The sequence below is a fragment of the Carettochelys insculpta genome, chromosome 3 (genome assembly GCF_033958435.1).
Source record: "Carettochelys insculpta isolate YL-2023 chromosome 3, ASM3395843v1, whole genome shotgun sequence".
NCBI lineage: Eukaryota > Metazoa > Chordata > Testudines > Carettochelyidae > Carettochelys > Carettochelys insculpta.
In genome coordinates this window covers 152,692,722-152,708,047 of record NC_134139.1, presented here as the reverse complement: position 1 = coordinate 152,708,047, position 15,326 = coordinate 152,692,722, and the positions used below count along the sequence as shown (strand labels likewise).

Genomic DNA, 15,326 nt, shown 5'->3' with positions numbered 1-15,326 from the left:
AGAAAAAAATACAACCCGTATCTTTTAGGATGTTTAGAAAGACCCGGAATATTTCTTCCGGGCTTGTTTTTACATTAGAAACTTTAAGCCTTGTCTACCCTGGGTGCCTGGATGACTATGAATATCTGTAGGATTAAAGAGAGAAACATCACAGGTGAACAAAGCATTAACAAACGAGTGAAAAAGGGATTTTTTTTGTCCGACTCCTTAAAGAAAACCAATTTCGTGGGTTTTTTCCATTTATTTAACCCAGTACTTTGATGACAAAAAACACACTGATGGAAAGCTGTCTGTCAGATTCAACCCCCCTATTTTTTATTGAGGGCTAAGATAGCTCCCACTCCAGTTTGCTAAGCCCTTCAACCAGGCTTTCACTACAAGTGTTAATATTCACTCTCTTCCTGTAACCATAGTAAGATCAACAGTTACCCTTTACAACCCCATATATTCAGGCTTGTAGGCTCATGAAAGTCACCTTTAAAGTAATCAGGAGACTGAGGTAAAAGCAGCATGAAAGATAAACCCACTTCAGCCTCATCTACATGAAAATATTACTTACCAACATTCAGCTGTGGTGGAGGTGCTCTGGCACTATCAGTAGTGTAAATTCTAATTTAGACAGGATTGAAAGCTCTTTTAATCTTTTAATAGTGAAGTCCAGATGCTCATAATTTTATTTGCCACATGCACCGACAAATAATTGGTGTTCAAATAAATTCAGTTACCACAAGGTGCAACTCCTCCTGCCCCTAGTAAAAAGTTCCAGTACTTGTCTGTGACATCATTAACCTTGCCACATCAGTTGTTAGTATTTCACAAAATCTTAAATAGAAGAGAAATGATCATCTAGTGTAATCTAATAAGCCACCTAGTAGGGACACTATTGTGTCATTTACTTTTATCACCTGACACTGCACGATTGTCTGCTACAGGCATTCTCCAGTAGATCACCGCATCTATTTCTTGGTGGAGGGAGCAGGGGGGTTGAGAGAGAAACCATGCTAATTAATGCAAACATCTACAGTATTAGCTCAGAGAAAAATGAAAACAACTGGCACAGTAAATTATGTATATCAATTTCTCCTCAAGTTTGCAAGTGTATGCAACACCTTTTTAGGCGCTGAATAAAATTAGCATCTCAACTAATTTAAAACCTTAAAATAAAAATAGTCTTGCCTCTTTATATTCATGCCCATAGTCTCTACCAGTGCCACTGATTTTCTTCCTCCTTCCCTGATTTAAAATACTACACACAGTGAACACAGTCATTGAGGCGTGTCAATACATGCAATGAAATCCTAAGGAAAGAAACGTTTCTTATTCAAATGCACGTTCAGCATACCTTTTCCATGACAAGACGAGCAAGGTTTATTGGGTTAGCTATACATGTGACTGCAGATACTGCTCCTGAGGCAAGATTTTTTCCATCCATGATAATGGCATCCATTTCTACTTCACCATTTTCATTTAAAACAGATCCACAGCCTAAAGATAAAAGGGTGTGGTAGAGAAGAAGAGACATTAAGAGCTAAATGTGGGGTGATTCAGTTTTATTAGGCAAACCTGTTTCCCGCCCCCGCCCCCCCCCCCCCCCCCCCGAGTTTGCTTTGGCTTGTTTTAAGCTTCCTAAATAGCAATCATGTTTTGAAAAGAGAAATACTCCTGTTCAAACAGAAATCATTAATACACTGTCATAATACGTCAGCATACACAACTTAATATACTTGAATTTTAATGGTACCTAGGTCACATTAGGAGGGAAAGGCACAGTTATACACAACCTCAATATCATATTTATACATATACAATCATTTTACCTTCATATTTCTCCAGTAACAGATGCAGTGCAACTTATCAGAATTCTTTATGGAAGTGGCTCCCAACTTTTCCACTAGTGTGGACCCACAGTTACCCCCTCTCAAATTGTTCACAAATCCCCATCAAAGACAATTCTAGTCTCCATGTGCACGTCATTAAATGAAAAAAGAAACCACAACATGGATTTTTGGTCAGCAATAACATTACTTGAAGCAATTTAATTTAATTTGCAATTTATTTAAAACTTATTTTCTATGATCACTTTTATTTAACCTTTATGTTTTTCCACAGATCCCCTGCAATACCCTTGGGGTCTGAGGATCGCAGGCTGGGAACCACTGCTTTATGGTCCAATGCTTTGAGGTGCTGAAACCAAGTGGAGATGAAGGCCCACACAATCTTGGCAGGTCAAATAAGATTTCAATCACTACTGGATTTGGTGTAATGGCAAAAATGCAAAATTCTAGCAAGAGTGAAAAAATATTTTTCTTGTTTACCAGAAGTCTGAAATACTGTGAAATATTTAGCATTGACAAAAAAATAAACGAAAGAGTTAAAAAAACCCCAAACACTAAGCCAAAAATAAAACATGAGCATCTGAGCAATTCTTGGAATAGCTTTTGTAACTATCTGTCAATTCAGTAGTGAAAACTTCGTTTAGTAATGAAATGTACTCTATGATATGCAGGGTGAACTGGAAAAAGCCCTTTTAACAAACTGGAATATTTATCACTGGTGCCACTTGTTAATCAATCACCACTAAAATCAGCGTAAAATGTACAAGTCTTGCCAATAGTGTGTTTCTTGGGGTAGAGGGAATACACCTTCAGTTCCATGCATGCTTCTAGTAGAAACACTTTGGCTACATCTACATTAGAGGGTTTTGTCGACAAAACTGGCATTTTGTCCACAAAACCCATGCAGCGTCCAAACTAAAAATGCATGCTGTTTCCATATTGTCAACAGAACTCAGCACTTTTGTCAATACTGTTTTGCCTCTCCCCCATGAGGCACAATGCATTTCTCAACACAATCTGTCAACAAAAAAGCCATGTGGACACTCTGGGAGGCCCTCTGTTTACAGACAGGACTTCTGGGTGGCCAGGCAGCTCTGTCTGCTGTGCTTCCAGTTGGTCGTTCTGTTGAGAGACCAGACTGGCAGTCCAGCCACACTCTGTCGACAGAATGGATAGACAGAGCAAGGTGCTTTTGTTTATGGCTGCCGTCTGCTGTCAGAAGATTTGACGGCAGATGTCTTCCGACAGTAACTTCTGTTGACAGTTCACTGTAGTGTAGACATAGCCTTTCAATATGCTGTTACCAGGATTGGTGCTTTAGCTGTGCTTAAACTGTGGAAAGGTATTCTCCTGTTAGTAACCACCCATTTTTAATCCTTCTCAACATTGCTTTATAAGGTTGCCAACCCTCCAGGACTGACCTGGAATCTCCTGACATCAGCCTCAACGTCCTACAGAAAGCAAGCCTGGGAATTTTAATAGACTGTAGTATTTTCAGAAACCTTACCTTACATCATGGTGGGGGAAAAACAATCTCTGGGAACAGCTTCAGCACACTTGGCAGCTCTTATTCGTTTAACAATCTGACATTAGACTCTTAGGCCAAAATATGACAGATCCAGTGCCACTGACTGCAGTGATGTTATTCACATAACTAAAAGTATCTATGTGTTGATGTCCAGGGGATGAATTACTGAGGAGCTCAGCTCCCCACTTTGTGCTAAAGCACACAACTCTCCTTTCCTGAAAGTTTGAATTCCTCCCTCTTGCTCCTGCTGCACTATTTAAGTCATTAAATTAGCAGTCTGTGACTACCACTGGCTGCCATGTCCCAGGTGGTTCACATATGTACTCCTTCCTCACTTGTCCAAGAAAACAATTTCATAAAGGTGTATCAAACCCAGGGCACTCAAATTTGACAGCCACTGTGAATGGGCAGCGGGAAGGCAAGTTCCCAGGCCGAGGCCCTACCCATAGTCCATCCCTGCTCCACCCAAGCCCCACCCCCTACACCACCTTCTCCCCAGTCTGTCATTTCTCTCTACTCACCCCTTCCTGCCAAATCCCTGAAGCTAGATGTAGCAAATGACATTTGAAAAAGAAAAAACACTCATCTAAAATTTCTTTCTAAAGAAAATGGAGCATGTTTCCACTGCATGCCAGATTGTGAAGCCTGGACATGCAAAAGGTATCTAATTAAAAGCGCTAAATTTGGGATTAAAAATGTCTGTCACAGGCTTTTTAATATACCCTGAGGTTTGTCAGAGACTTTGGGCTTATCTATACTTAACAGAAGATCAGTGAGCTGGCGGTCGATCTTCCGAAGTTCGATTTTGCGTGTCTGATGAAGATGCAGCAAAACTGACCTCTCTGGGCTCCAGCTGTCGACACCTGTACTGCACGCTATCATGTGGAGCAAGGGACATCAACACAAGACTATAGAGGCTTGGTCTTTACTAGGGAAGTAAGACTATTCCAATACATTGATTGTACATACACAAATGCTGTAGCTAGACTTATGCATATGAAATCGACTTATTTCCTCTACTGTAAACATAGCCATATTTGCAAAATGTTTTAAGTATGGGTAAATCAGATGTCCTGATGACTACAACATAAATTTTATGGAATACATGATGCAGGTCTTCTGTTTTACACTTTCTCAATCTAAGCTGATTTTAAGTGTTTTCTTAAGACTTCCTAATCATTCCAGATGGCTACATATTTAGCACACTGACAGCCATTATTTTAAATTAATAAGAGCAGTTTAGTGTATTCCGAACAAAGTTCTTGCTTTTAGAAAAAAGGCAACATGATTTGGTGTCATCTCCATAATAAACATGTTTATGAAATTTCATTACGTGTTTATGTTAAAACATGTTTCCAATGATTTTAGGGATAAAAAAGGATTGTACACCTTACTAAGCTACTAATTTTGGTGGAGGGTTCTCTTAAAACTAGTTTATTGAATAGTAAGAAGTACAGAAAGAAACTCTTTTGTCGTGTTATCTGGAAGAAAAGGGACGTCCTTGAAATGCTCCCTTCAATTGGGGTGGTGAAAGATGAGCAGGGACTGCCAGGAAGACTTGGAAGCAAAATTTTTATTTTATTAAAATGTGTATTTTATGTGACAGTGATCTTTTGAAGGACTTATTTAAAAAACTGTATGTCTGAAGAGCTAAGAATTCGAGGCTAAAACAAAACAGCTTGAGGATCTAAAAATCTAGGCAAGGATTTTTTAGAGGCATGATTTTTATAAGTCAGCAACAAATTAATAAATTATTTAAAGCACATTTTACAACTATTTTAAAACTATTACAGTAATGCACAACTGTTTTTGTTAGTAAGTTCAGAAACTCCACATTATATACCTCCAAATTGGCATATGTCTGTTAAATGGCTTCATTACCAGTTACTGGCTCTTTCACATTTTCCATCTTTTGTTAAGAGGTCTGGCAAGTCAGAAGGCTGGTCACTTTAAGTTAACTAGATCTACTCTAGGAGAAGATTTAAACTGCAACAGCCTGACGTAGAAGTCTGCAGGAAGCCGCTATATGTGCGGCAGAACTGGAAAAGTATGAGTCATTTGGCTCATCTTTGAATCAAGGGCAGGAACAGGAACCAAAGAAAAACCAAGGGCCATCAAGGACTGGGTCTGACCTTTTCCAAAGTGCTGCATGGGTGGTAAGAGAAATGCACTTACCTAACAGATAAAAGGGAGCTTGCACCTTCATCTGCTCTCACTGGAGCCTGTATTTCCACATTTCCTGCTACCTATGGACCACAACATGACTGCAGCAGGGCTGACAGCTACCGCAGGCAAGGTATGGAGGGGGGTCTGATTTGCACCCCTGGAAGTGTCGGGGCCTTGGGTGGATGGGATGGAGCTGAGGGCAGTCAGCCCTCAGCGCCACCCAGACCATTGGGCTGGGCCCACCCCCAGCCCTCAGAGCAGAGCAGCACTTTGGTGGTAATTCAAAGGGACCAGGGGCACCAGCTGCCATCATAGTAGCAGCAGCCAGGAGCTCTGGGACTCTTTGAAACTCTGGGCCCTGGTGCAACTGACCCCTTTACTTTCTCCCAACACCACTGGTGGGCCTGCATAGCTGGGCCTTCAAGGGAGAAGAGAATATAGAAACTTATTCTTTACATGGGTACTGTAGTCCTTATCCATCTTGCACACAATAGGTTTATAGTTGCTACTAGCCCGTAAGGCTTCTGTATCAGACAGGGCTGGCTACAGAGCTATTCCAGAGAGATACACCCAGAGACGTAAGACACTAATACGCCACCAGGAATAGCTGGTGTGAATTTGCTACGTCACACAAAGCAACACCTCGTGGCTCAATGGTGTAATACAGGTTAGCATTGCATTCTGTACAGCGTGGAGTGAAAACGTGCACTGTTAGCCCTCACAGAGGGGTCGGAAGGAAGTGTGACCACAGCCGTGATTTTTCACAGGTAATTTTAGTAAAACTCTTCAATGGTCATGAGCAGGAAACAAAAAAATTCAACCCCTGATTTTATCCTGAGCCAAGGTAAGGGGTTGTGCCCCAGGGCTGCCAGAGCAGCTACTGGCCTTGGATTCGTGGCTGCTCCAGAGGCACCAGTTAAGATTGTTAACTGTTGCCCAAAACCAAACATTTTTGCCCATCCCTCTTCTGAGGCTTGGCCCTTCCCCTCCTCTAAGGCCCTGCCCCCCTGTCACTCGCTCGCTCTTTCTCACCAGGCAGAAACGGGGTTAGGGTGTGGATGCCTGAGGGTTCTGGCTTTGGTTGTGGGCTCTGGGGTGGAGCAGGTGTAACCTTGGGTGGGTATTTCACTGCCCTTCTCCTGTGCCTTAAAAAATAAAATGCCAATTCCCATTGAAAGGTAACTGAAGACCCAGAGGTCGGTCTCTAAGGACTTTCAGCAAGGATTGCACAGGGTCAGCCTTCTCACATTCATGTCCTAAAAGGAACTAAAGAAATGAATATAAATCAACTTCATAAAATCTATAATAAAAATACCAAAAATCTGATTTTTACTACACAACTATTTTATAAATCCACAGATATCTTGACAGTTACAATAAATATAAACAAAGTGAAACTTAAGGAAAACTTGAACAGTTCAGTCCACACCAAACACAGGAATCGAAAACAGAGATCCCAAAACCTTGGTTTTAGTTCTCCGAAGTCTCAGTTAGTGTCTTTGATCACCAAATCTTTACACTCTGCTGGGTCTGAACCATCTTTCCTGCACTTGTCTGAATCTTCAGCTGAGATGCCTGCAGGATTGCCTCCTCTATGGATCAGTGCTAGATAGCCAGCAAACAGATTTAACTGAGTGACTGGTCAGTCAAAAGTACACAGGTTAAAGGAAACCTTATAATAAGAAAATACAAAAACTGAGAACAACTAGAAACGACTTTTGTCCCATTACTCCATTCACACTGCCCATGTTCCCTGGCAGAGGGTTAACACCATCACTACCTGCTGCAAAGTGCTTCAGAGTGAGGGACACCAGCCTGCTTTGTGCTCCTCATCTCAGCTTTTCCCTGTCTGCTGTTCCTCATGGAGTCTGACCCCAGCAGCAAATACACGGCCTACTGGAGCAGAACCCACAACTACCACACTCAATTCCAGAACCTCCCGAGTGTTGAGTGCTAAATTTGCAACAATGACGCAGATACAGCTCACTCCTACTCCCCTCCAAGGGTCTCTTCACCTACATCTACAATAGGAGGAAACTTCAAAATGGCCATGCTAATGACCAAATTGGAGGGTACTAATGGGGCACTGAAATGAATACTCAGAGCCTCATTAGCATGCGGCCGGCCGCGGCACTTCGAAAGCGCCGTGTGTCACTCACGTGTGGCTTGTCTACATGGGGGTTCTTTTCGAAAGGACTCTGCAAACGTTGAAATCCCCTTATTCCTATCAGCTGATAACCTCTGTATTTTTGACTGACCAGTCACTCAGTTAAACCTCTTTGCTGGCTATCTAGCAGAGATCCACAGAGGAGGCAAACCTGCAGGCATCTCAGCTGATAGGAATAAGGGGATTTTGACGTTTGCAGGGTCCTTTCAAAAAGGACCCCCCAGGTAGATGAGCCATGCGTCAGCGAAACAGGGTACTTTCGAAGTGCCGTGGCTGGCAGCATGCTAATGAGGCACTGAATATTCATTTTGGTGCCTCATTAGTTAGTTAAATCTCATTAGTGAGTTAAATCTGGAGAAGGGCAATGAACCATGCACCCAAGGTAACACCAGGCCCACCCCAGCTGATAGGAACAGAGGGATTTCAGCATTTGCAGGGTCCTTTTGAAAAGGACCCCTGTGTAGACAAGCCACGCATGAGTGAAACGTGGCACTTTCAAACTGCTGCAGCCAACAGCATGCTAATGAGGTGCTGAATATTCATTGCAGCGCCTCATTAGTATTCTCCACTTTGGCCATTAGCATGGTCATTTCGAAATGTTGGCCAAGTGTAGACAGGGCCTTACATAGATCGATCCCTATTACCTACATGGGTTACACTGGGCATACGGGTTTGGGGTGCAGGAAGGAGCTCCAGGCTGGAAATGAAGGGTTTAGAGGGCAAGAGAGGGATCACAGTTGGGACAGGCAGTTGAGGTGCAAGAGGGAGTCGAGGTGCAGGCCCTGGGCACTGCTTACCTCAAGCTGCTTCCAGGAATTACATCATACGCTCCCTTTGGGTCCTATGCAGAGGCTTGGCTCCAAATTCCTCCTTGTCCACAGACACTTCCCCTGCAGCTTCCACTGGCCATGGTCCTGAACCAATGGTAACTACAGAGCTGGCACTGGCCGGGAGGCGGGGGGCACATGCAGAGCCCCCTGGCTGCCCCCGTGAGTAGAAGCTGGAGCAGGGACATGCTGCTGCTTCTGGGAGCCCCCCGTAGTCAAGGCAGGCAGGATGCTGGTGAGGGCCGTCAACTGTCCACTCACACTGAACCAAACACTGCTCCTCCTCCAAGGCTCTGCCCTGCCCCTTCTCTCAGGAAACCTGCCTTAGCCCTGCTGGCTGCTGACTGCACTTTTAAAGCATGATCCACGGTGCCCATTGGAGCTGTCAGGGTCCCTTCTTGACCAGGAACTCTAACTGAAAACCAGACACCTGACAACCCTAGTGCTGGTGTGGCTGGCTGCAGAGCTGTTCCAGTAGTGGCTGTCCACAGGGCCAGTTGCTTAGAGCACCCTGGAGTCAGCCACATTGGCACTGCAGAACGCACGGAGATGGCAACAAGTCACAGATTCTGTGATTTCCATGGCCTCCGTGGCAAACGTGGAATCTTAACCATGATTCCTCCTCACCTCAGCAAGTGGGGCAAACCAGCTTTTAAAGGAAGTATATACTGCATGGTCCGTGCACACAGTTTGCTCTGGAAGACAACTGTGCCTCTTGAACAACTCTACATCATTCACGACGCAGGGCCCATCTGAGTCCTGTTATTTGAGAAGAGACCTCCAGTACTTGGTCTTTACCCCTTGTACCTCCTCACTTCTCTCCTTGTCTCTTAGCAGTGCTGGTGTCTTACAGCAAACATTACACAATAAAACTGCTTTTTTTCCTTTATGGAGATAAACACCACATGGTGGGCTTTAAAGAGCCACTCCAATCAGGCCTCTCTTCACATAGCTTTCAACTCATTTTCTCCTGCTCATTAAATACAGCTGTTCTCAATGATCTTCAACATATGTTAACTGTATCTGATTGCAACTACTTACTATGTGCATTAGGGAAGCCAAACTTTAACAAGTGGGCTGCATAACTCTTCCAGCTGAAAGCTCAGGCTCACAATCTTAGAAATTTTTTGTTAAAAATCACTTGTCGTTTAATGTGTGAAGCACATTATAAACAGAACACAAAATTCAGAGTTATCTGAGTAAAGAGGAAATTTGAGTAAACATTATTAAGCAAAACAATCTATTTCAGGCTTCAAATATCCTGATCTGCTCATTTATAAGAAAAGGTGGCTACATGACTCAGTGCAGAACAAAGGAAGCCATAAGCATGTACTTTGCTTTAGATGCTAGTTCAATATTAAAATTGTTGACTGATGATCTTTTTGGTAGGATAAACTGATGTTTTATCAGCCGTGTGTAAAGGTTTGGAAAATTCTGAGGAGCAGCTGCTTGCAGTCAATAAATCAATAGAAGTAAGTTAAACACATGGGAGTAAATCCCTCTCTGAGTTATACTGGTCCACTGAAGCCAATTCAATGCAGGGAAGCTAATGAAGTAACACCAGTAAAAACAGAAAGAAAATGTCACCAGCAGATTTTTGACCAGGTGGTGCAGGCTGAACCTCCCTGGTCCGGCACCCTAGGGACCTGAGCAGTCCCGGATCAGGCGAAGTCAATGCTCCCCTGCTGGCCTCCTGCCCCTGCTCATGGGCACTCCTCCTGGCTCCTAACAGCTCCCTGGCTTCAGCTCCCCAGTTGTGGCTTCCTGGCCCTGGCCACCTGCTTGCTGGCCTAAGCCATGACTTCCCCACTGCCCTCAGCTGCAGCTCTGAAGGTAGAGCAACCACCAGAAGCACAGAATGACGGCATGGCATTGCCACGCTTACTTCTGCACTGCTGCCTTCAGAGCTGGGATCTCAGCCAGCAGTTGCCATTGCCAGGTGCCCAGGTCTGAAGGCAGCAGCACAGAAGTAAGGGTGCCACAGTATGGTATTGCTATCCTTACTTCAGCACTGCAACAGCCATGGTGCTGCCTTCACAGCTGGGTGCTCAGCCAACAGCTTCCACTTTCCAGGCACCCTGCTCTGCAAGCAGTGCGGGAATAAAGGTGGTAATACAGTACTCCCTCGAAATGCATGATTTTGAGTTGCATTTAGCTCACATTAATACAAGTTAAGCTCAATTCAAAATCCTGCTTTCCCTGCCCCGGCTCAACCCCGGCCCCAGTTCACCACCACCCCACATGACTCCAGCTCACCACACCTGGCCCGGGCCCGGGCCCGGGCCCGGGCCCTGGCTCACCCCCCCCCCCCAACATGGCCCCAACTCAACCCCACCACACCCAGCTCCAGATCATCCCCGCTCCACGTGTCCCCGCCTCCAGCTCACCACCCCACGTGGCTCTGGCTCAACCTCCTGTGGTGTGGCTCTGGCTCAACTCCACCCCCTCACACCCACCGCAGGCTTAACCCTCCCCAGCTGACCCTCCAACCCAGGACTTACATTTCAAATGGAGCTCCAGGTGCTCCTGCTGCTTCCCCAGCTGCAGAATGTGCATTCCACTGGGGAGAAAAGCCGCCCTAACTTACGCAAAATTCAGGTTATGTGAGGGTACATGGGAACGCAACCCTCACATAACTCGAGGGACTTCTGTACTCGTACAGCTCCCCACCCCCGTAGCCCCCATGCAACTCCCCAACTGGAGAAATGCTTCTCTGCCCCGTGAAAGCTGTTTAGTACAGCAGGGCTGTGCAAAACAGGGGGTGTGACATTTTGTAAGGGGGGGCCCAACACAATCAACTCCCCTTACCCCCTGCTGGGCCAGAGTGCACAGAGGCCCTGATACAAGTGGCAGGGACAGCTGGTGACTTCCCAGCTTAATGAGGTACCAGCCTGGAGTCCTCCGCCCCTTCAGGGCACCCCGTGGAGCCTTCCAGCATTACCTTCCCAAGCATCCCAACCCCTTTCTCAGCACCCCCCTCCCCACATCCCTTTCTGTAGTCCTCCCACCGGTTGTGGGGGTGCAGCTAGTTGCAGGGCCAAAAAGAGGTGCAACCTAAGAGGTTTGCTCACCCTTGTAGTACAGGGTAAAACCATAAAAAAGACCAGATGTCATGGGTGGGGTGGGGAGAGATACCAAATTTCACTGTCCGTGATGTGTAATATAACAATCCCATAGTGTACACTATGTTTGACCCATAAGTCCACCTCAATTTTGCTAATTCAGAAAGGCTTCTCACCAGCAGTGTGCTCTACTCAAGTCAGTAACAGAATAAATTTAATCCTAACGCCAAGTGAAATGGCTTTTCAATTACAGGGCAGGGAAGGCCATAAAATGCTCTCTGAACCAGATATCCATGCTGAAAACAAATGCTTCTACCTCAAGCACCAAACTGCAGACATTTTTCTTCAGCCAGATTCCTGACATACTGAGTGGGAGCACTAAAGGAGAAAAAAAAGGAGCACTATTTTCCACTTATTTTAAGCAAGATTATAAAATGGGGCTGGTGGGACTGGGTATAACATTAGGCAGCATCTGAGAAGATGGAGACTCATAACTGGGGTCCTTAGCAATGCACCTACTCGTAGGAATTCACAAATTATCTACTACCTTAACCGCACTGGTGTTTTGAACAGAACAATTACACTCAGGCAGTACATATAGGACAAACACTGACACAAAGATTGAGGTCAAAATTTTGCCCATAGTTGTATTCAGGTGATTTACATGGGAATGCCAGAGTTATAAATGAAGTTATAATTCATTCCTGAGGGTGTGGGTCTCTTATAAAACTTATAATATAAAAATGAAAGAACTCCTGCAGAACAGCACTCTCGCAGAGCAAGAACAAAGCTGTACGTGTCTTTAAAAAAAGGCCAAAAATAGAAACTCTTTACTTTCAATGAAAAATAAGGCATCTTCAGAGGCCAGTATCCGGGCAAGTGCTATCTGTGTTCAACTGAATGCATCACATTAAAAATCCACACACCCCCAACCAACAGAGCAATATACACTAAGATAATAATGTGGTCTACATAGATTTCATTCTGTGGTGAGACGCTTGAAAAATTACCTGCATTAAAATGTGGATCGTCTTCCATTGATGCCACTGCCTCTTCAGTTGCATCTAATGCACTGCCTCCTTGTTTAAGGATGCTGTAACCTTTCAGTGCTGCTCTGATAACACCAGAACGAATGCCTTCTTCCCGGTCTTTAAAGATGCGGCCAGCTCCACCATGAACAACAATAACAGGCTTCATACCGCCAATTCTTTGCCAGTTACAGCTGTACAAATACACTGTTCAGAATTAATTTTCCTAAAACACACACAAGGCAAGAAGTTTTAAATAGCTGCTCCCTTCTGCATGTTTTGGCCCCAGAGGGAAAAGCCAATACAGTGCTCTGTGATTCTCACTAGGCTTCTTTTTTAAGAGACTAAGTATTCTCAATACAGTATTCTTGATTCTTTAATTCACCTCAGTTACACTAGAGACCTGTTGACCGAACTCGCAGAGCGTCTACACACAAAATATGTTTTGTCTACAGAAACAGAAACTGTAGACAAAAGAGTGGCGTAGATGCTCCGGGGCCCTTTTGTCGACACAGCAGGTCAAAAGACTGATGTGCTTTTGTGTGTAGACGCAATCCGTCAACAGAAGTTTCGTAAGAACATCTCTTCTAACAGTAACTTCTGAAGACAGATGCTTCTAGTGTAGACATAGCCCTCAAGTGTTGACAGGGCATAAGTATGTTGACCTTCACAGTATATTGAAAAGACCACAATTTACTCATCATTTTTCAGAGGGCTGACTTGAGGAAGGAGGGTTTAAAGGTCCATTCCTTATGCCAGTAGGGTCAACAGAAGTTTTGAATGTGATTTTAACTGATGACTGACAGACCCTTCCCACCTCATGTATTTTTTTAAATTATATTTTTCATTTGGCTGGAAGTGTTGTGATAGGAACATATTTTAGTGTTTAAGGAAACAAATCAAAGCTCAACAAATGAGAACTAGAATTATACCGAAGAAAGACAAAAGAGGAAAACACTTCTCAGGAGAAACATGATCATATTTAAATACTTTAGTCTATAAACTCTCTTTCTGCATTATGACTATAGATACAGTAAATATATAAAGCCCAGGAAGAGCAGCTACAAACTACCTGACTCATATGGTTAAGTGAGAGAAAAAGGAGGGGAAAAAATGAAGTAGTAACAATTCTGCATCTGAAATGATTTTGGTTTCAAGTTTTTTTTTTTTTGTATTATACATTTGTAATGCCAACAGTCCTGGGTTGTCTGCAGAAGGATTTGTACCTGCGATCATAGGGACTAAAGCCCTGTGCTCTACCACATGAGCTAAAAGCCAGCATACTCTCAGCCAAGGCTGCAGAGCAGAGACTTCATCCACCCATGTAGGCAGCCTCAGTGCCTCTGAAAATTACACATTGATGGGAAGAATTTAGTCTCAAGATAAAGACAGGCTATTCTCATTCACTTCAGGGGTAATTTTTTAAAAGTGAATCCTAATTCTGAAAAGTTTTTAAAAAAAGTTTTATAAGTTTTTATACTATATATCCACATCTGCATATTTCAAGATATTGTACTTATTTCCCTCCATTAAGCACATAGAGAAATAATTTTTCTGCAGCAAATAGTAAGGAAACAAAAAGTTAGGTCTTGTTCTTTTATGTTAGGTGAATAATCTTTACCCTTCCTTTTTACTCAATATATGTTTGCATAAGTACGTTAAAACTTCTCACCTGACATGAAGGAAGCATAAGCAAGATCTGGCCTTCCTTAAAACTTAACTGATCCTTTTGTTTGGATTTCAAACCTCTGACCACTTGCGAAGTAAATACAAACTTTGTCCTCTGTGACTGACAGATACTAAAGTCTGTTAGTGAATAGTTTAATTGTTATCTTTGACTGTCTGCAAAGGAACATTAATTGCTTTGCCTGTCTGTAAAGAATGAGAATTAAGGAATCTTAAGACACTCACCTAAATGTATTGCATTGAAAAAATCTACGCACACACTTATTCTCACCAAAGATACCTTTGTCCTTCTGGTATCTTTTTGATTATTCGTCATTACTGAGGCCCCTCCCAGTTCTATTCTGTGATTCTTTGTTTTTCCCCCATTTCCTTACAGGACTCATGGGGCATTTCATCACATGAAAATTAGTGGATCAGGATTCAATGTTATTATTAAGATGATACATGCCAATGGGGGAAATAGACGGGGATATAATACATCCTTTTCACAGATTATCACTGCTGAACTGCAGACAAGCTCCCCTGCTTTTTTGAGTGGAAATGGATTACAGAACTCAGCCTTCACACACAGTCTTCCTAGGGGCACAGGGCTTTAAGACAGGACGTTCAATAACGAGATCTTAAATGTCTCCTGTATTTATAATTCCCCAACCGGCAGACAAGCCACAGCTCCTGGAAATGCCTGACAACCCCCCTATGTAGCAAAGCAGAAGTAGCAAAAAAAGCAAGGAACTGCTGCAGCAGGAGGAGAAAAAGAACCCATTCATTCACGCCGCTGCAGGCTCTCTCCCCACAGAGAAGAGTTACTCACAGGTATTGTTCTTGCAGACTTCACTAGTGAGTAGGAAATCGTAAGGGTGGGCACAACAGAAGCAAATGCAATGGTCTCACCTCGCAGGCAGTTGCTCTGGTCTAAAAGGCAAGTGATCACATGAACAGCAATCACGTGCAACGTGCGCCCTTAGTAAAAAGAGCTGCTGTCTGCTTCTCTGAGAGGCTTTGAAGGAAGAGGGCGCCCTTACTTAAA

At 43.7% G+C, this 15,326-nt stretch overlaps 1 protein-coding gene and 1 long non-coding RNA gene across 6 annotated transcripts in view; one reads left to right on the top strand and one right to left on the bottom strand.

Annotated features, from left to right (window-relative positions):
- LOC142011486 (uncharacterized) overlaps positions 1–4,692 on the top strand; it is a 61,905-nt gene extending 57,213 nt beyond the window's left edge. For all 3 annotated transcript variants that reach the window (XR_012645092.1, XR_012645090.1, XR_012645091.1), the window contains 2 exons: positions 2,110–2,225; positions 3,234–4,692. This is a non-coding gene — a long non-coding RNA (uncharacterized LOC142011486). The remainder of the gene's footprint in view (positions 1–2,109; positions 2,226–3,233) is intronic.
- ASRGL1 (asparaginase and isoaspartyl peptidase 1) overlaps positions 1–15,313 on the bottom strand; it is a 36,439-nt gene extending 21,126 nt beyond the window's left edge. Inside the window, exons 1-3 of one of the 3 annotated variants that reach the window (XM_074991065.1) lie at positions 15,191–15,313; positions 12,596–12,807; positions 1,343–1,485 (exon numbers count right to left, since the gene is read on the bottom strand). In XM_074991065.1, the coding sequence (XP_074847166.1) occupies positions 1,343–1,485; positions 12,596–12,782 (330 nt within the window). In that variant the 5' untranslated portion in view covers positions 12,783–12,807; positions 15,191–15,313. Of the gene's footprint in view, positions 1–1,342; positions 1,486–12,595; positions 12,821–15,110 lie in introns of all 3 variants that reach the window. The other 2 variants (XM_074991064.1, XM_074991066.1) reach the window with 2 other exon arrangements.
- Positions 15,314–15,326: the final 13 nt, after the last annotated feature.